At 54.0% G+C, this 20,481-nt stretch overlaps 1 protein-coding gene across 1 annotated transcript in view; it reads left to right on the forward strand.

The window, feature by feature from the left end:
* The window catches only part of INPP5D (inositol polyphosphate-5-phosphatase D), a 140,073-nt gene that overhangs the window by 75,407 nt on the left and 44,185 nt on the right, over nucleotides 1-20,481 (forward strand). The window contains exons 7-11 of the mRNA XM_062202517.1: nucleotides 1,682-1,762; nucleotides 1,885-1,956; nucleotides 2,512-2,635; nucleotides 16,109-16,215; nucleotides 17,970-18,072. Coding sequence (XP_062058501.1) covers nucleotides 1,682-1,762; nucleotides 1,885-1,956; nucleotides 2,512-2,635; nucleotides 16,109-16,215; nucleotides 17,970-18,072 — 487 coding nt within the window. The remainder of the gene's footprint in view (nucleotides 1-1,681; nucleotides 1,763-1,884; nucleotides 1,957-2,511; nucleotides 2,636-16,108; nucleotides 16,216-17,969; nucleotides 18,073-20,481) is intronic.

A 20,481-nucleotide genomic window follows, 5' to 3' on the forward strand; every position in this document is an offset into this window, starting at 1 on the left:
GTGGTGATGGCGGTAGGGCTGGTGGTGCTGGTGATGACGGCAGTGGGGGTGGTGATGGTGATGGAGCTGGTGGTGCTGGTGATGACGGCAGTGGGGGTGGTGATGGTGGTAGGGCTGGTGGTGCTGGTGATGACGGCAGTGGAGGTGGTGATGGTGATGGAGCTGGTGGTGCTGGTGATGACGGCAGTGGGGGTGGTGATGGTGATGGAGCTGGTGGTGGTGGTGATGGAACTGGTGGTGGTAATGTTGACAGCAATGGGGGTGGTGCTGCTGCCGGTGATAGTGATGGAACTGGTGGTAGTAGTGTGATACTGGTGATGGTGACGGCAATGCTACTGATTCTGGTGGTACTATGGATAGTGCTGCCGAAGATGCTGGTGTTGGAGACAGCAATGGTGGTGGCGATGCTGCTGGTTCTGCAGGCCCTGTTGATGGCAATGCTAAGGGTGATGTGATGGTGGTGACGTGATGCTGCTGCTGGCAGTGACGTGGCAGGGGTGGTGATGGTATTGTGGAGGAGCCATGATGGTGGTGCCAGAGATGGTGGTGATAGGGGCAACAGGGTGAGGGTGGTGGCAGTGGCAGAAAGAACATAGTGAAGTAGGTGGGTAGAAAACTGAGGTCAAAAGCAAGGGCAGTGTGGCTGGGACACTGGACAAGGGTGAAGTACAGGGACATCAGTGGCCGGTGATACTGCTCATCCCACTCTGCATGGGGTTCCACGTGGTCCTACATGTGTCTGATTTTCTCATGCTGCTTCTGGAGGGTGGGGCTGGTGTCATTAACTCCACGTCCCCAGCACCTGGCAACGTGTCTGACCTGCAGCAGGTGATTTGTGAATGTTTGTTCTATAAACAAAGCCTTGCGACCCTGCACTTGGAGCAGAGAACACAGGGACACAAGTCCTGCTCTCCCTGGCCATGTGACCTTGGACAGGTAGCTTCAGCCCCCTGAACCCCAGTATTCACTGAACGGCTCGGCTCTAGAGCATCTTCATGGCCAGATGCTGTCCCGGAGGACCGAGGTAGCAGCACTGAGCGCTTGGTCTTGGTCTCAGGTCTCACGGAGACTACATAGTGTGCCATGAACATGCAAACGAAGGAAAACCCTTTAGCACTGGGTGTTTGATACAGAACAAAGTGGGGTGATGTGATAAAGAGTGGTCAGGGAGACCTCTCTCTGATCAGAGACGCAAATGACCAGGAGATGCCCGTGCCCGGTGACATCTGAGTCTCTGGAGATGGCCTGGAAAGCGTAGCTCAGAGCCGTTCAGATAAGAGGCTGAGAGCGGCTCGGGTCACATGGAGTGGGGCTGGGTCCTACCAAGCTGGAGGGGAGGCGGGGGATGGCTTTCCCTCCCAAGTAGAAGCGTGGTGGTGGTTGGAAGCCGTGGGAGTGGGTGCAAGCCGGTGGAGGAGAGGTGGGGCCGAGGGGAGTTTACGGCCAGGCCAGGGCTGGGGTAAGAAGCGCTGGGGAGGGCAGCATGGGGGGAGCGTGAAGGTCTGTTTTACAGCCTTGACAGTTTTGGGATGACTGGAACCATCCCGGTGTGCACACACGGGCACAGAGCGAGCACTTGCAGGGTCGGTGCGTGAGTGGGATGGGGCTACGTGCAGGGAGCAGGCAGCACAGGGCTTCCCCTATAATGATGGCTTCCTTGTCTGTTCTTGTCCTCTCGCAGGTGCCCGGGGAGGCCAACGTGGTCAACATGGTGGCCAAGCTGAGCCAGCTGACGAGTGTGCTGTCATCCATTGAGGATAAGGTATTGGCAGGGCTCCTGCGGCTTCTCTTTGCTTCTCTCAGCTCTGCTGTTTGTGCCCAGAGTGCCGGGCATGCTGGCCTTGTGTCCCCTCTGACTCTGTGTGCCCTTGCTGCCGCCCGCAGGTCAAGGCTTTGCTGAACGAGGGGCCCGAGTCCTCCCACCGGCGGTCCCTCATCCCGCCAGTCACCTTCGAGGTACGTGCTCCTGGCTGTGCACTGGGAGCTGGGGGGATGCCAGCCCAGCCTGGTCCCACGCTCAGAAACACGGTATGAGACACCCCCCACTCCCAGTCCTGTGGACGACGGATTTCCGTGTCCTGAGCGGGCCCTGGTAGCCTGTTTCCTAATCGTTGTCAGTAGTATTATGTTGGTGGCTGTCACAAGCCCAGGAGTGCACAGCTGTGACCGGAACCCTCTCTGGAAGTAGATGTCACATCAGATGAACGAGTGTTGTCAAGGTCACCATGGAGGAACAAGACCAGCAGTTCTTGTTTCCAACACCAAACCTGTCGTCAGAAATCTGACACACACAGTGGACATGCTGGGCTCCTCCTGGACTTTGAGTGGCTCCTTAGGGGATGTCCTTGGGAATGAGCCATGCTGGGGCAAGGAGATCTGGGAAGTAGAAGCCTGGGGGTGCCATCCAGGACATTGATCCAAGGTTGTCCGGCAGTGTAGGTGAGGGCTTGGGGGTCAGCATCACGGAGGCCCGCCGGGAAATCACTGAGCAGCGTGTCTCTCTCTGCCAAGGTGAAGTCGGAGTCTCTGGGACTTCCTCAGAAGATGCAGCTGAAAGTGGACGTGGAGTCTGGGAAACTGATCGTAAAGAAGTCCAAGGACGGCTCGGAGGACAAGTTCTACAGCCACAAGAAAAGTAAGGCCCTGTGCACCTGCCACGCCCTGGCTCTGCTGGTGCCTCCCCCACGACCTGTCAGGAGACAACTGGTCAACAGCTGACCACCAGGGAACCCAAGCCCTGCTGAGCCTGCTGACCCTCTCCTGGGGTGCCCCCTGCCCCCACCCTGCCTGCAGAGTTCCTGCCCTTCTCTGGGGTCACCCCCCCATGAGGCCCCTCCTGTATACCCCCTTCCTTGTGTGCAGCTTGGGGAATAAGTGTGTGCCTCTCTGGTGGTGCTCTGGCAGGGGCTATGTTTACCTGCACTGCATGTGTGTGCATGCATGTGTGTGTGTTCTCTTCCACGTGGGAGCCAGTCTGGCCCATCCTGTCACCCCATGGCACTTGCACAGAGTGCAAGGCCTGCACAGACAAGGTGTTGTTGACAGCATCCTTAGCACAGTGCACACTGAAGTTCATGAACTCGGGCACCAAACTTTCTAAATCCGATTCCCAGCTCTGCCACTCAGCAATTCTGTGACCTCAGACGTGACACACAGCCTCTGGGGGCCTCAGTTTCCTTGTCTGTAAAATGGGAATGAGGAAAAATAAAATGGGTTCCTCAGGATAGAGCCCAACACACTGTAGCTGCTCGGAGAGGCAGCTGGGCATTGTGGGCTCTGAGCTGCCGAGCCCCATCCTGCACCATCACATGAACTCATTGGTAAACTGAGCTGTTCACACAGCAGGTGCTTCTGCGGAAGGCCCTGGGAGCTGGGGTGAGCGGGACAGATGGGGGCCCTGGCCTCGTGGAAGTTAGTGTCTGGCGCATTGATGGCTAATAAATAGTCAACTAGGTACCCCAGTACAATGGGCTCGGGGCTGAGAAGCGACCGGTGCAGCAGGTACATTGATGGCTAATAAATACTCAACTAGATACCCCAGTACAATGGGCTCGGGGCTGAGAAGTGACCGGTGCAGCAGGTACATTGATGGCTAATAAATACTCAACTAGGTACCCCGGTACAATGGGCTCGGGGCTGAGAAGTGACCGGTGCAGCAGGTGCATTGATGGCTAATAAATACTCAACTAGATACCCCGGTACAATGGGCTCGGGGCTGAGAAGTGACCGGTGCAGCAGGTGCATTGATGGCTAATAAATAGTCAACTAGATACCCCGGTACAATGGGCTCGGGGCTGAGAAGTGACCGGTGCAGCAGGTGCATTGATGGCTAATAAATAGTCAACTAGATACCCCAGTACAATGGGCTCGGGGCTGAGAAGTGACCGGTGCAGCAGGTGCATTGATGGCTAATAAATAGTCAACTAGATACTCCGGTACAATGGGCTCGGGGCTGAGAAGTGACCGGTGCAGCAGGTGCATTGATGGCTAATAAATACTCAACTAGGTACCCCAGTACAATGGGCTCAGGGCTGAGAAGTGACCGGTGCAGCAGGTGCATTGATGGCTAATAAATACTCAACTAGGTACCCCAGTACAATGGGCTCGGGACTGAGAAGTGACCGGTGCAACAGGGGTTTATGGGAAGAGCATTGCAGCGGGGGGCCTGCAGGTTGGCAAAGCAGGGCCTGGGGGAGAGGACAAGGGCAGTCCAGGGCAGGGGTGTTGGGCCACTTGGCCTGTTGGGAGGGACAGCAAGTTCGGATTTCCTCTCCCGCGTACGGATGGGCAGGGCTTTGGGAGACTGAATCCAGAGTTTCAGGGCTAACCCTCAGTGCCCTTGAGTTTGCCCTAGCTGGGAAGGGATGCTGGGAAACTGGGTGCATGTTTTTCACCCAGTGCTGGGCCCCTCTGCAGGGGCTAGGAGGTGAAAGGTCCAGGTTAGGAGGCCCTACATGGTGTCAGGAGCCTGGGGATGCCAGTGCCCGGCTGGGGGCCACGTGTGACCGGCAGCGGTGGGAACAGAATGCTAAGCAAACACTTGAGTTTCCCGAGCAGTCCCCAGCTCTGGCTGACAGTTTGTGAGTGACAGCTCCTGCCCTGAGGTGGCCGTTTCTTTAGGGACCGACAGTTTGGCCTGTGACACTCCACACACACTGGAGATCCTTCCGCCAAAGGACTGCTGCCTTCCCAGGACAGGACCCCCTGAGCCATAACAGCATCTCCAACCCTGCTGAGTGGGTGCAATTTTGGTCTCCACATTTAGCAAATAAAAGTACAGGAGGCCCAGTTAAATTTGAATTTCAAATGAACAATGAGTAATTTTTTTAGTATCCATATGTCCCTTGCAATGTTGGAGACAATTTTATATATGAAAAAAAAATTAATGGAGCAGGTGCCCTGGTTAAGACGCCAGCCAGGACACCCACCTCCCACACCACAGTCCTGGGTTCAAATCCCAGCTCTGTTCCCAGGTCTAGCTTCCGGCTAAGGCAGGTGCTGGGAGGTAGCAGGTGATGGCCCAGGTCCTTCAGTTCCTGCCAGGACTGATTTCACGGCACAGTGGGTTAAGCTGCCACTGGCACCGCAGGCATCCCATAGTGGAGTGCCGGCTGGAGTCCTAGCTGCTCCACTTCCAGTTCATCTCCCTGCCAAAGTGCCCGGCAAAGCACTGGGGTCCCTGCCACACATGTGGCTGACTCGTATGGAGTTCTGGGGCTCCTGGCTTCAGTATAGACCAGCCCTAGCCATTGCAGCCATTCTGGAGAGGGAATGAGAGGTGGAAGATTCCCCGCCTTCCCTCTCTCTCTCTCTCTCTCTCTGTGTTTCCCCACCCCACCCCCATCACTCTGCCTGTCAAATAAATACATATTTTAAAGGAAAAACTGGTCCCCTGCCCCCATATAGGGGCCCTGGATTGATTTCCCAGCTGCTGGTCTCTGCCTGGCCCAGCCCCGGCTGTTGCAGGCATTTGAGAAGTGGGAACTTTCTTGCTGCCTCTCACATCAACTTTAAAAATTAATAATAAACCAACGACTCATCGTTTCTCTGAAATTCAGATTTATCTAGGCACCCTAGAGTTTATCTGGTAACTCCTGGCATCATCAGCATCTTTTGTTCTTTACAAAGGAGTTAAAGGAATGGAAAGAACAGAACGGATACGCTGGGGGTGGAGAGAGGTTCTATAGGGAGTGAACCCAGTGTTATAGTCAAACACACATATGTATTCCAGTGCATAGAGCCAGCACCCAAAATTAACATTTTTCCCGAGGACCACGAGGAAACAAAATAAAGGGATGCGAGCCCTGGGCGGGAGGTTCTCCTGCGGGGACGCGGAGCGCTGTCTGCCATGTAGGAAGCGAGACTTTTCGGGTGGAAGGTTCTGGAGGCGGGCTTGGGCTGGAGACATTGGCTGACGTTGGGAAAATCCCACTGCAGCAGCCTGGCCACACAGGGGCCTTGTGGGAGGCAGAGGCGGGAGCTGCAGGTGCACAGTGTGTGACTGCTGCTGTTTGGCCCATGCAGGGGAGTGGCTTCAGAATCCTGGCTCTGAAGCCAGCACCCACAGAGAAGCAAAAGGCACGTCCCACACAGGTTGTTGGGATCCCCGGCCTGGGCCACGGCCGGTTCCAATAAGGCCCCTCCCCCGGGCTGTCTGTTCAGATGGCAAATATTTATCCTGACAGCCACACCCTAAGAGCAACCTTGTCCGTGGCCCCTAGGGTCCCCTGGGGCTGGCCGTGCCCAGACACAGTGCAGGCAACAAGGGGACACAGGAGGACTCCACAGGTGAGCTGTGGGCCTGGACTGCCTGGTTTCCCATCTCAGCTCTGCCCCGTGCTGATTGTATCACTCTGGCCTATACTCACTCTCCCTCCGTTTTCGCATCTGCACAGTGGGTATCCATTGCCGGTCGTGAACTTCTCATAGAGACGACACCAGGAGGGTTGCACTCATGCACGTGAGCACTGTGCCCCCTCCCGGCCCAACACTGAGTGCATGGCGGTGTCTCCCGTGCCAGGGTGAGAGGCCGGCCCTGCACGGACCTAGGCCTCCCCTCCTGACTCCCCCCGGGCTCTGGCACTGAGGTCTGAGTATAGGGCGGCAGGGAATGGGGGTGTGGAGAGCAGGCAGTAGAGATGGTAAGGAAAGGGCAGAGGGGGTGGGGGGAGGACATCTACTCCTGTCCTGGGCTCTTGGCTGCGTCCCTGTAGCAAGACAGGAAGCACATGGGTGTCTTTGATGTACGTTACACGGGGTCTCTCATAAGGAGACAGAGACCCCAAGAGCGGCTGCACCTGAGTGGTTCAGGCCGGGTTTGTGCAGGGCAGAGAGTGGTGGACACTGTGGGTTCCTCGGGGGCGTGAGCTGCGTGTGGCAGCCTAGCAGGAGTTTGGCAAGACCTGTGTGCTCAGGCCCCTCTCTGTCCTGGGCGAGGGTCCACACAACACACAGGGAGGGCACCGCTCACGTGAGGGTCGGCACCTGCTCCAGGGGCCAGTCCTAGAGCCGGGACTGCCTCATGCTGGGTTCCTCACGCCCACTGCCCGGCCCCTGTTCAATTGCTGGTGAGAAAGCCCTCCCTGCACCTGCCCATGCTCAGATTCCTTCAGCTTAACCTGCTCCACCAGCCAAGGGGCTTTATTTGGGGTGGGGTGTCCTGAACCCCGTGTAGCACAGAGGGCTGTGAGAAGCCCAGGTCCCTCTCCCAGGTCAGTCACTCGTGACCTCCGTAGGAGGCCTTCTCTCTGGAGTTGTTAAAGATCGATCTATCTATGTATCCACCTATCTATCTGAAAGAACTACAGACAAAGAGAAAGAGAGATCTTCCATCCCCTGGTTCACTGCCCAGATGACTGCAACAGCCAGGGCGGGCCAGGCTGAAGCCAGGAGCCAGGAGCTTCCTCCAGGTCTCCCATGTAGGTAGCAGAGACCCAAACACTTGGGCCATCCTTTGCTGCTTTTCCCAGGCCATTAGCAGGGAACTGGAATCGGAAGTGGAGCAGCCGGGACTCGAGCCCACGCTCATGTGGGATGCCAGCATCGCAGGCGTAGCTTAACCGGCTGCACACAGCACCGGCCCTGGGGTCTTCCCTCTGGCCCTCAGTTTGCTCTGCTGTCGAGGGGAACGGAAATGGCATCCTGCCGGCTGCCATGAGTCCCAAGTGAGTGACCATGGGAGGAGGTGGCGCCCAGCATCTAGGAGGTCTCGGTACTGTTCACTGCCACCATCAGCGCTGTCATCAGGCCCTGTGCCGCCGTGACAGGGGCAGAGTGGAGCAGAGAGCACGGCTCAGGTCGGGAAGTCCTTGGACACTGGGGTTGTCAAGTCCTGCAGAGTTGGACTCAGCGTTGGGCAAGGGCCCTCCGTCCTGTTCCAAGTTGAGAAGGAGCAATGGGGAGCTACTGATGGTTTGGGCATGAGGGCTGCGCTGATGGTGATCAATGTGGAACGGTGCTTTCTCTCGCCTGCCAAGGAGAAAACAGTGGACCCAAGTTTGATGGGAGCAAACAGAGATCTAAGATGAGCCAAGGGATTGTCAGGGCACCTGATGGTTCTGAAGAACTCGAGGTTGAAAGAATTGCCTCCCACAGTGCCAAGAAGCACTGCGAACTCTTTCAACTTAACAGACATCTTTCTAGCATCTTCCGTGTGCCAGCCCCAGATCATCAGCACTCTTGCAAGGATCTGCAGGGGGAAGAGGAGGCTGCCCAGGGGCATTGCTGGAACACGCGCCAGGCAAGAGTCAGCACTGACAGAAGGTTCTTTGGTCTGTTGTGGGGTGATGCCAAGATAGCTCTGACCGGGTTTTGAAGGGTGACTAGGAGTTTGCCAAGCGCAAGACAAGGGAGTGCTCTGGGGCTCAGGGAGGGCCCGTGCAGGAACGGAGCAGGGCACTGGGGAATCGCACATCATGCAGGGAGAATCAGCAGGGTGTGTGGTCCCCGGGCGGGCATGACCTTGGGTACCAAAGTAAGGGTTGGAGCCACGCTCCTGTGGGCTGGAGGTCACCAAGGGGTTTGTGGCTGAGCAGGAAGGTTTTGCCCCTTTGTGGAGTGAGACCAGGGATTGGTGAAAGAGCTTCACTCAGACCCACGGGCCTGAGAAAACCCAGCTCAAGTCAAGGATGGGCCATTTCAGAGCAGGCAGCCTAGGGTCTCTGGGATCCAGGCCCCCTTAGGTGCTGTGTGGTGCAGGCCTGGGGCTGGTGGAGCTCCGCTCACTGTCATGACACGTGCCACGGCAGAATACAGTGAGCTGTGCCCTCCACCCAGAGAGGGTGGACTCCACAGGACTTAGCGCCAGCACTGGTGCCAAACAGGTGCCCCGGGGCTGGAGGTGCTCACCATGTCACTTACAGATCCCAGCTCCTCCCCCGCCTCAGCACAGGCTCCGCCAAGGCCAGGATGTGATCCTGTCTGTTTACCACTAAATCCCCAGAGCCGAGAGCAGCACTGGGCACAGGAGACATAAATGCGTATGGAGTGACTGCGTGATGGGCAGAACATGTGAGTGAGTGAGTGAATGAATGAATGAGTTCTACACTGGGTGAAACCGTGCAGTGCACCTGGCTGCTTGCACTGGGAAGTGTGTAAGTCATGGGTAAAGGCTCTGGGTACCCTGGAGGCACGGCCCAGCTGCACAGGTGGTGACAGCGTGATTCCAGCGAGGGACTTAGGTAGTCAGAGCTTTCACCTCCACTTCAATGACACAACCGAGAGGTTGATGTGAGAGTGAGTGGAGTGAGATGTGTTCTGACCATAGAGCCTGCATAGCATGCTTGCAGTCAGCGTCTGTGTTATTCGACTTTTTGTTACTATAACAAAATACCCGAGGCAGCCTAACTTACTAAGAAAAGAGGTGGAGATTCATTGTCCAAAATCAGGTGGCCCCATTGGTCGATGACTTTGCTGGCGGAGCCCAGTGTTTGCACAGAGCATCACATGGCAGAGAGGGGGAGTGTGTCTGTCTGTCTGTCTCTGCTTATAAAGCCACTAGAATCTAATCCCATGAGGGTGGCACCCTCATGACCTAGTCCAATCTGATCACTCCCCGAAGGCCTGGCCTGTTAGCCCCATAGCTGGCTGGAGTTTCTCCATGGTAACTCCATGGTAACTCCATGGTTACCATAACGATGACTTTGGGAATTAAACTCCTTCGTGAATTTGGGGACCAAATCATGTCCATAGCATAGCATGGTTGTGATTACCCAGAGGCGACCGGCAGTCACAGCAGGGCTGCTTCCGTGTCCCTTAACGGTTTTTACACTGTGGCCTCTGCTCAGCGGAACAGCCAGTTCTGCCTGGTGCTCCCTCTCTGAGCACCTACCGTGTGCCAGATGTTGAGCCATGGAGAACAAGCCAGATGGGGGTCTTAGCTTGCAGGGGGTTGCATCCAAACAAGGTAAAGGAGGATTTGAACAGATAGGCAAATGGATAAGCCAGGAATGTGTCAGGGAGTGGTGAACTGTAGACCGGGCATTTAGATAGGAGAGTGACAGACGGGAGTGAAGAAACCGGCCAAGGACCTGCCATTTGAAGTCACCCCTGAGCGTGTAGAAGCTACTGGCTGTGCAAGCACCAGAGAAAGAGGCCGCTGGGCAGAGTTCCAAGATGGGAGCAAGCTTGGTGCGCGTGGAGGCGGAGGCTGGGCAGGGACCAGGCAGGCGGGCTCACTTCCATCTTGTTCTAAACGTAGAAGGTGTGCAGCCCGCGGGGGACATGATCCCCCTGTTAGAGGCAGCTCTGGCAGCTCGCTGAGAACAATCTGGGAGAGGCAGGGAGCGAAGCGAGGAGGCCCTGGCTGTAGTCAGGTGGGAGACGGTGCCTGGGAACGGCTGGAGGAAGATGAGCCACAGGGAGAGGCTCGGAGGGGAATGGTGGAAGCTGCGCTGGCCAAGTCCCGGGCATGAGCGGAAGAGGCAGTGAGAAGAGCGTCCAGTTTGATCAGGACATCCATTGCTGGCCCTGCATGAATGGGATGGTCCTGACCAAGCACGGTGCCACCTGCTGGCGGCGGCTGCGTGGTCCTGAAGCAGGGGTCAAGGAAGAGCAGAAAGAGCAAAGGAGACTGGACTGGCAGCAGCAGGTTTGCTAGAGGCCCCAGCCGTCTGTCCAGCAGTGGCAGGAATTGGCCCTGGGGCCACCTCCTGCGGCCGCCGCTGATGAGGCCAGCAGGACTCCGGCGGGCACGCGGCGAGACTTCCAGCTGAACGCGTGCACTGTCACCAGGTCCCTCCCGAAAGGCCAGAAAGAGACAAAGTGAGCGGGGGAGAAGCTGAGAGCAGCTCAGCTCTGGAAGCTGGCAGGCGGATGGGTGACGATAGCCGGAGTGTGTGGGAGGAAGCGCTGAGACACTTGACTCCCACCACAGAACCCACAAAAGGGCTCGGGGCCTGATAGCATCTGGGGCCCAGGAGAGGGGTGAAGGCGGGCTAGAAGCAGCAGCCCTGGGGGAAAATCTATTTTGAGAGTTAGACCTGCTCGATCTGCCCCCACACAGCCAGGGGCCCTCAGACGACTCGCAGAAGTCTGGATGTTTGGTCTCCAGAGAAGGAGAGGCCTGGGGACACCCGGGCCGGTGAGGCGGGGGACCCCACCAAAGCAGGGGACCGAGTGACAGTTACTTCCTGCAGGCAGAGCCAGCCTTCTTCCTGGGGCTGCCAGCCGGGCCCTCTGCTCCCCTCTAAGCAGGAGGCTGGAGGAGGCTTCTCTGGGAAACCTGACCAGCCCAGGGGCGGAGAGGGAAAGACGTGGCCATCAGACTTCCCGGTGCAGGAGCTCGGCCCCACACACCCCACCACCCCTGCTGCAACACACAGAGCCAAGGGCCCCAGACCCGAGGGAAGCCAGAGTGGGAGACGGTGTTGCACCAAGGCAACAGTGAACAGGAAGACAAGACATAGGGCAGGCCTTTGGCCCTGTGGTTAAGACAACCTCATCCCACATCGGAGGACCTGGGTTTGATTCCCAGTTCCTACTCCTGACTCCAGCTTCCTGTCCATGCAGATCCTGGGGGGCAGTGGCAATGGTTAAAGTCCGTGGGTTCCTGCCACCCGCATGGGAGACCTGGATGGACACACGTGTAGCCCTGTCCTGACTATTGCAGGCATTTCGAGTGTGAACCAGCAGATGGGCTCGCCCTCCCTCTCTCTCTCTCTCTCTCTCTCTCTCTCTCTCTCTCTCTCTCTCTCCCCTGCTGAAATAAAGAAATAAACATTTCACAGTGAAAAATAGTTGGAGGAAACAAATTGCATAGATTAAAAAGAAATTGAACCCTGAAGTAAGAACAGAATTTTATCTTAAAAGGAACAGAATAGAATAAAAATGAACAAAGAGGAAGAGTTAGAGGAGAGGCCAGAGGAGAAAAGAGGGGAGAAGGAGGAAAGAAGAACAATTCTGGGAAAATAAAAATATTAGTTCAGAAATTTGTAAAATAAAAATTCAGTGGAAGGGTGGACAGATAGAGGAAAATTCTGGAAGATAGAACCAAAGGACAAAGGGATGGACATAGCAGGTGCGAGAATTTTGAAAAGTGAGAGCATCGGCCTGGAAGTCCCCACCCCGCAGTGATCAGTGTCCGCAGGAGAAAGCCAGGCGATGAAGGGAGAAAGTCCTTCAAGAATTCAGGGATGACCGTTGGGAGCAACAGTTAAGCGGCCATGTTGGACACTCCCATCCCAGGTCAGAGTGTCCAGGTTCGAGTCCCAGCTCTGCTCTGTGTTCCAGCCCCCTGCTAATGCACACCCTGGGAGCCAGCAGGTTATGGCTCAAGTACTTGGGCCCCTGCCACCCATGTAGGAGACCTGGATGGATCTTGGCTGGTTTCAGCCTGGCCCCACCCTGACTGTTGCTGGCATTTGGGGAGTGACCCAGTGGATGAGAGTCTCCCCCGCCCCCCCAGTCTTTCAAATAAAAATAAATAAATAACTTTTTAAAAGGAACAATTCAGGAAATTCTCAGAACTGAGCAGTTTCTAGGTTGAAAATAACCCCCGTGCCCAGCCATCCTTGAAGGAGGCACCCTCAACATCAGAATGTCTCAACGCTGGGTTCAAAGAAAGATCTTAAAAGTGTCCAGAGTGGATGGGCTCCATAGCAAAATGGAAATGATGGAAAAAAAAAAAGTCAAATAAACATGGAAGCTAGATAAGTTGAGATGATCTTAGCTGAATACCAGGAAAAAAAAGTGGAAGAAGTAATGAACAGAGCCTCAGAAACCTGTGGAATGTTACCCAAAAAATCTAACGTCGGTGTCATTGAAATGCCGGAAGAGAAATAGTATGGCTCTCAAAATACACTTGAAGAAATAATGGATAAAAGCTTCATGAGTTTGGCAAAAACTGTGGGAGCTTCCTACTCTCTGCTTCACTTGTGACAAGTTAATACAGTTTTCCTCTGAGAGCGAGTGAGAGGGAGAGAAGCCTACAGATTCAAGAAGCCGAGTGCCCTCAAACAGCATAAATGCAAGAAAATCCATGTCCAGCCACATCACACTCAGACCACTAAAGCTAGACAAAGACAAACCTTCTACACAAGTAGGGAAAAATGACACATAATTTGCAGACGAATTCAAACGACTGCTATTTCTCTTCAGAAACTACAGAGAACCGAAGGCAGGAAACAGTTATTTGAGAAGTGCTATCAATTCAGAATTACATATGCAGTGAACACATCCCTCAGGAGTGAAGGTGAACTAAAGACGTCCTCAGACAATGGAATACCAAAGAACTGATGCTGCCAGCAGACCTGCTCCGTTGGGACCACCCAAGGAAATACTTACATATCCTTAATCACAGGTTGATCGTTGGGGTATCCATCCTCAAGAAATGTTAAGTTTTATATTGTGAAGCAATTCTTACATCTGTCTATGATAATATTTTCATAATCTTGAATCAAGCAGAATTGTTGACAGATTATTCTTCCAAAAATAAAAAAAATGAAGGAAATCCTTTAGAAAGAAATGAAATAATATCAGAAGGTAACTTGGAAGACTGGAAAGGAAGCAACAGAAGTGGTAACTCTCTGAGTTAATGAAATAAATTATTTTCTCTTTTGAAAAAAAAAAAAGTGTCCAGAGCAAAGGAGAGGTTAACAACAGTGACGAGGGTCCCCACGGCCACCCCTAGCTTCAGCGACACACAGGGAGAACTCCCAGGGCTCCTCATACAACCCTACTCCCAGCTCTGATCTCTTAGGCTGAAAGGCTGCAAACCAAGATCAGCAGAGAGCAGAGACCCAGGGGAACCACGCATACGCTTGGAAGAGTGCTCTCCGTGGAGTCACACAGGTCTCTCACTTCCACCCTGGTGTTCTGTGACAGCGTATGTGACACATCATCTATGTGCAGTGCTTGCTGGGCACAGTGTCCAAGGTTTTATCCGGGGGCTGCTCATATAGGCACCCTCTGCCTGGAAGGCTTCCAGACTCCAGACCTCCTGCAGGAAAACAGGCAGTCAGCCAGGCCATATCGTGTGCACAGACAGTATAGGCCCAGCAAGCCTCGCATCCATTCTGGGAATGGGCGATGGCGGGAGCTGTCCCTGAATCCAAGTTCCCAGACGCCAACCATATGGCCATCCTTTGCATCAAGCCCTGATAAGGACAACACTTCAGGTGCGTGGGATTTTCTGCACACAGGAGAATCAGAAGAGCTTTGCTTCCCAGGAGCCAGGCTGCAAACTGGAGACGTCGGAGCGAGGTCTCCAGCGTCCCGAGGAAGACGATTGCAATGTCAAGTTCTGTCAGCGAAGTGTGAGGGTGGAATTTTCAGACGTGCAAGGTCTCCAGAAACGTATCATCCATTCTTCCTTTCTTGGAAATCTGCCAGAGATGTTGCTGTACTAAAATGAGGCTTTGGGGCTGGTTAAAGCCCTGGTCTGCAGCACCCACATCGCGCATGGGCACCTGTTCAAGTCCCGGCTGCTCCACTTCCCATCCAGCTCTCTGCTATGGTCTGGGAAAGCAGTAGAAGATGCCCAAGTCCTTGGGTCCCTGCACCTGCGTGAGAGACCTGAAAGAAGCTCCTGGCTTCTGGCATCGGATCAGTGCAGCTCCAGCCATTGTGGCCATTTAGGGAGTGATCCAGTGGGTCAACGACCTCTCTCTCTGCCTCTGCCTCTCTGTAACTCTGCCCTTAAAATAAATAAATAAATCATTACAAAATAAAAATGAAAATAAATAAAATGAGGATGTTGCTCTGGTTTGGGAAATAGCCTGGCTGTTCCTAGAAGGCCCATGTAGTGGGGCTTGGTCCCCAAAATCTATGTTAATGGTTTTTGGCTAATGAGTCTTGAGCACAGAGAAAGGCCTGCCCTTGGATGGTAGTTCCCGTGAGGTGAGTTATTTAAGCTGTGTTCTGCTTAGCGTCCCTCTCTGCTTCCTGGCTCTCCATGTGAGTTTCTCTCTACTTATTTCCGTTGCCTTCATCAGACCCGAAACTGATGAGGCTGCTCAATCTCGGATTGTGACCCTCCAAATGGTGAGCAAAGCAAAACTTCAAGCCTATGCAGCTGTTCTCAGGTGTTTGTTGTAATAATGCAAAGCTGACTGATACACGTGTAAGACAAGGGAGAGGAAGATATGAGATATAAGAAGCAGGACCAGCGAGGGGGAAGGAGAGGGAGATTGATGGGTTCCTGGATGATAGAGCAGAAAAGCCCCCAAGGAAAATTTCTCTGTCAGGCCTGGAGACCACTGGTTCAGAGAACAGAAGTCCCCGGGGACCTTTGAGAGACTCCCACAGGGTGAAATCACTTGGTCACACAGAAAAGAGAGTTACAAACCAGAGGAGAGTCAGGACCAGCGAAAACACCCTGGCAATTGTTAACTCCAGGAAAAACAGAAAGTTGTATAGAGAAAGAAAATCACTCAGGGTTGGTCTGCGAATAGCATTTCTTTAGTCATAGTAACATACACAGTGAGTGCTTATCTGGCCAAAATTATGATATAATGATTGAAAGGACTGAAATTATGCATTGATAGGGAGTGAGGAGGCTGGAAAGACAGGCTGTGTGTGTGAGAAGTCAACTATTATTTTCCATAGTGGAAAGTCAATATGTAATAGGAAACATCTAAAATAGAAACATCATGAAGCGGTATCCTAAATATGTTTTTTGAAAATATGGAGTAAAATTCTAGAAGAATCCATGAAGGAGTTGAAATTGGTTGTGTCTAGGAAGCAGGACAGTTAGAGGGAAGTAGGGCTGGAGGGATGTTATTGTTTACAGAAATCTTAGAGAAAAACTTGGTTTTCTCAATTGTTGATACAAATGAAGAATAAAACTTTTAAATTAAGTGAGATGTAAATTAAAAGTGAAGAAGGAAGGAAAAGAGAAAGAAAGGGAAATGAGGTAGGGAGGAGGAGGAGGGGAGAGAGCAGAGGAGGAAGACAGAGGGTGGGGAAATGGGAAATGACCAGTTGGGCTGTGTGTTCTGGCCAGGCCACCTCTGGTTATTCCAGGCACGGACCCTCCGGAGAAGCGTAGCCAGGAGCAGAGGGATCTGGGGAGCTGCACACAGACTCAGGGCTCAGTCTGGGGATGATGGTTAGGGACCCGGAACACAGGGGTAGCTGGACGTGTGAATGAGTAACTCCTGTCTCTCTCCAGTCCTGCAGCTGATCAAGTCGCAGAAGTTTCTGAACAAGTTGGTGATTCTGGTGGAAACAGAGAAGGAGAAGATCCAACGGAAGGAATACGTCTTCGCTGACTCCAAAGTAAGGGACCCCAACCTCCGAGGAGGGCCGAGAGCAGCGTGAGGGCATGTGGGGTGCACATCGTTAGCTCACCCAGTTCTCCTGCAAAAACCCATTTCACAGCAGGGAAAGCTGAGCTCAGAGAGGTGGAGGACCATGTGTTCCCGGTCAGCAGGGATCCGTCCTCATGGCTGTGGCCATCCTGCCCGTGTGTGCCAACCAGTCTGCCAGGCTACCTGCAGAGCAGGAAGGGCAGCTCTGAGCCCAGGGTCGCGGGGAGACGTTTGGCCTTTCTGGGCTGAACTTGGAGCCCTTTGGGGCACTCTTGGATTTGAACCTGAGTCTGACCAGTGCCCCCTCCCCAAGACATCCATGTCTACCATTGGCCCACTGTGAGGAAGTAGGAAGTCCCTCGGGGGCTGACTTTGGGAGAAGGAGGCGCTGTGGGCCCCATGACGGACCCAGGCGGGCCCCTGGCTGTCCCAGCGGTGAGCAGTGTGATTGCTCTCTCAGCAGTCCCCTGTTTGTGCACCGCTGTGCCGCTGATGTGAGGTGGTGAGGGTGGATGGCAGAGCAGCGACGGCACCCATCACAGGAGCGCCGGCTGATCCCAGCTGCTGGGCACTCCTGCAAGACTGAGGGCCTGCAGGTGCTCCTGCTTCCACGTGCCCTGGGGATGACTGGCCGGGCAAAGTGAGGGGAGGGAGATGTGCCAAGAGGAGGCTGGTGAGAGGTCTGCAGTGCCCAGAGCTGGCAGCAACAGAACAAAAGAGGCTGGAAGAAACACAGTGTGGGCTGGATGGGGGTGGGGGGGGGGGAAGAGGAGAGAGACAGCCCAGCCAGGCACCGTGGCAGGCGGTGGGCACAGGTGCAAACCCCAGGAGCTCCGCCCACTGCTGCAAGCTCTGGGGGTTGCAATCCTGAATCTGAGGCACCCCCACCTAAAGGCAGGCGTGGGTGAAGTCCACCATCACTGCTTCCCCTGGGGGCTGCCGGCTTCACAGTGGATGTGCAGTGGTGAGGCTGGGTCCCAGGGAAGTGCTGGAGGAACAGGCACACGTTGGTCCTTTCCGATGGCACAACCTGAAATGTTGTGTGCTCTCATTTAAAGTCAGCCAACCCTGTGGTCTGCAGCCTAGGACAAGACCAAGCCTGGTCTGGGCTCCTCTGAGGACCTGGAAAAAATAAGTGGAGAACGTGAAGGAAGCCAGGACGCTTTGTATACTCTGTTCGTTTTAATTAATTTCTTTAATGTACATTTTTCCTTTATTCCATAAGTGATCTCTTCTAAGCGGTAGAAAAGTAGCTAATCCAAATAAGCACCTTTAAAATCACAATTCCCATGGGCCTGGATTATAGCTTTTCAAATATTTTTGACAAATAGAAAGGCATTGATGCCATTCACACTGTGTGTGCAAGTAGCTTTTGGTACTTACTGGTAGGTCGTGACCGTCTGGCCGTGGCAACAAAGAGTTGCTGCACCGTAATTGCGACCCCGTTCTAGCTTACGGATGGCCCCTGGGACCGCCCGTGCAGCTCCTTCAGTGTTGCAGGACACGTGCTGAGCCCTGGCTGGGCTGGATCTCGGTGCAGGGAATGACAGGGTCGGAGAAGCCGCCTGCTTCGAGGGCTTTGGACGCCTGTGTGCAGGTTGCTGTCCTGGAAGCCAGCTTCCGGCTGTTCTCAGTTTGCAGGCGCTGCCCCAGTCCTCTGCAGGGGTGTGGGTGGCGGGGCAGGGCGGAGGCCTGGCTCAGTCTGTGTCCCTTCGTCCCCAGAAGAGAGAAGGCTTCTGCCAGCTGCTGCAGCAGATGAAGAACAAGCACTCGGAGCAGCCCGAGCCCGACATGATCACCATCTTCATCGGCACCTGGAACATGGGTGGGTCCCGCGCCTCCCTCGCTTCCGCTCTCCTGCCTCGCTGCCCCAGCCCCCAGCCCCCTCTCTCTGGAACTGCACCCTTTCCCAGCAACCATGACCATGACCGTGGGTGAGAGGGAGGCGCTGTGGGGCTGCTGGCCCCTAGGGAGAGCTGGCGGAGGCTCCGCCGGTCTGCAGGGGCGGCCTTAGGTGTGGAGTGTGCAGCGCACCCCGGGGCCCAGGCCTTGCGAGAAAGAGGTCCACCCCGAGAGGGGCCGCCAGACGCCTCCAGAGACACAGGGGAGGGTGGGGGGGAGAGAGTGCGCACCCAGTTATATTTGAATTTCGTGACAACAAACGAGTTGTTAGGATAGGTGATCTGCCAGAAATAAGTTAATAAATAAACAACCAGTGCTGTGACGCAGCAGGGTAAACTGGCCTGCAGAGCTGGTATCCATGTGGGTGCCAGTTCAAGTCCCGGCTGCTCCACTTCTGATCCAGCTCCCTGGGAAAGCAGCAGAGGACGGCCCAAGTCCCTGGGCTCTTGCACCTACGTGGGAGACCCAGAAGAAACTCCTGGCTCTGGCTTCAGTCTGGCCAAGCTCTGGCTGTTGTGGCCATTTAGGGAGTGAACCACTGGCTGGAAGCTCTCTCTCTCTCTCTGTTTCTTTCTCTGTAACTCTACCTTTAAGATAAATAAAATAAATCTTTAAAAAAATCAGTAAATACTAAATGTATATGCTGAATATTAATCATGTATCATGCCAAATGTACATACTACATGTGTAGAAACTTCCAAGTTTGTGGAAGAATGGGATTAAAAAACTAAGTTTATTTTGGTGCAAGAAACTCTTGAAATCCATATATAGTTTTATATCAAACGCATTTTCCATGAACTTTTTAAAGATCTTTTATTTTATATAATAAATATACTACACATAAGTTATTTTAAATAATATCTTGGTGTAAGTATTGAGCTGGAAATACATAAGTAGATAGAATATATTAAACCTGAATCCTCAGGTACATAGCAATGGCCGTGTCAGTCTAAATGACCAAAGAAACAATCAGCAGAGAGAGAGAGACCGTCTACAGGATATTGCCATTCACTGGGGGCTAGCGGACCTTGCGGTGGGAACACGTGTGTCACAGCGGCCACGAGTGTGTTCAAAAAGGCTGAGGCGGGGAAAGTTTCCAAAGGCACAGATGAGGAGGTTGCGTCAGACAGTTTGACATGATGCTCTTTGGCCACGGTGACTAATGAGCAGGGTCACGTTAGTGGGGGTTAAGCCGGGCAGATGTCCTGGCGGGGGACGCTCTATCTCAGGTTGTGGTGCCCCCGGCCAGGTGGCCGCTCTGCCAGAGGCTTTGCGGTGCTTACTCACAGGCAACCACATGTGAGAACCCTTTCTTTCTCAGCACCAGATTTTTTTTTTTTTTTTTTTTGGACAGGCAGAGTGAATAGTGAGAGAGACAGAGACAGAGAGAAAGGTCTTCCTTTGCCGTTGGTTCACCCCTCAATGACCGCTGTGGCCGGCGCATCATGCTGATCCGAAGCCAGGAGCCAGGTGCTTCCTCCTGGTCTCCAATGTGGGTGCAGGGCCCAAGCACTTGGGCCATCCTCCACTGCACTCCCAGGCCACAGCAGAGAGCTGGCCTGGAAGAGGAGCAACCGGGACAGAATCCGGCGCTCTGACCAGGACTGGAACCTGGGGTACCGGCGCCGCAGGCAGAGGATTAGCCTAGTGAGCCACGGCGCCGGCCAGATTTTTTTTTTTTAAGGGTTGGCACAGACACTCCATTTTGATTCTGACAATATTTTTAAAAAAGAATTATTTATTATTTGAAAGGAAGCGAGAGAGAGATCTTCTACCTGCTGGTTCACCCCGCAAATGGCTCCAAAGGCTGGGGCTGGGCCAGGTAGAAGCTAGGAGCCAGGAGCTTCATCCAGGTCTCCTACATGAGTAATAGGGGTCCAAGTACTAGTACCATCTTCTACTGCTTTGCCAGGTGCACTAGCAGGGAGCTGGATCGGAAGTGGAGCAGCTGGGACTTGAACCAGCGCTGATTTGGGATGCTGGCTTAACCCACTGTGCCACAACACCAGCCCCCTGATTCTGGCAAGTTTGCTCTCCTGCCACATCCCACCTTTTGCTGTAGCTCTGTCCTCTGAGAACATTGCAGATCAGTCACCTTGCAGCGAGATCTGGACCGTCCGTCACTCCCGGGCTGAGCTCGTCCTGGGTCTTGGTCTGGTCTGGTCCCACACTGGGAGGGAAGTGAGGACAACCAAGGGACGGTGTCAAAGCCCCTTCGTCACATCTGAGCAGTGGAGAAGTTCAGGAGAGGTTCTCGGCCGAGGTTACCAGGAGCTCACTGTCAAGTTGAACTTCTGTGCTGCAGGGCACAGCTGCCATTCAAAGCTCTGGG

This window comes from Lepus europaeus, chromosome 1, assembly GCF_033115175.1.
Source record: "Lepus europaeus isolate LE1 chromosome 1, mLepTim1.pri, whole genome shotgun sequence".
In the NCBI taxonomy this organism is placed as follows: domain Eukaryota; kingdom Metazoa; phylum Chordata; class Mammalia; order Lagomorpha; family Leporidae; genus Lepus; species Lepus europaeus.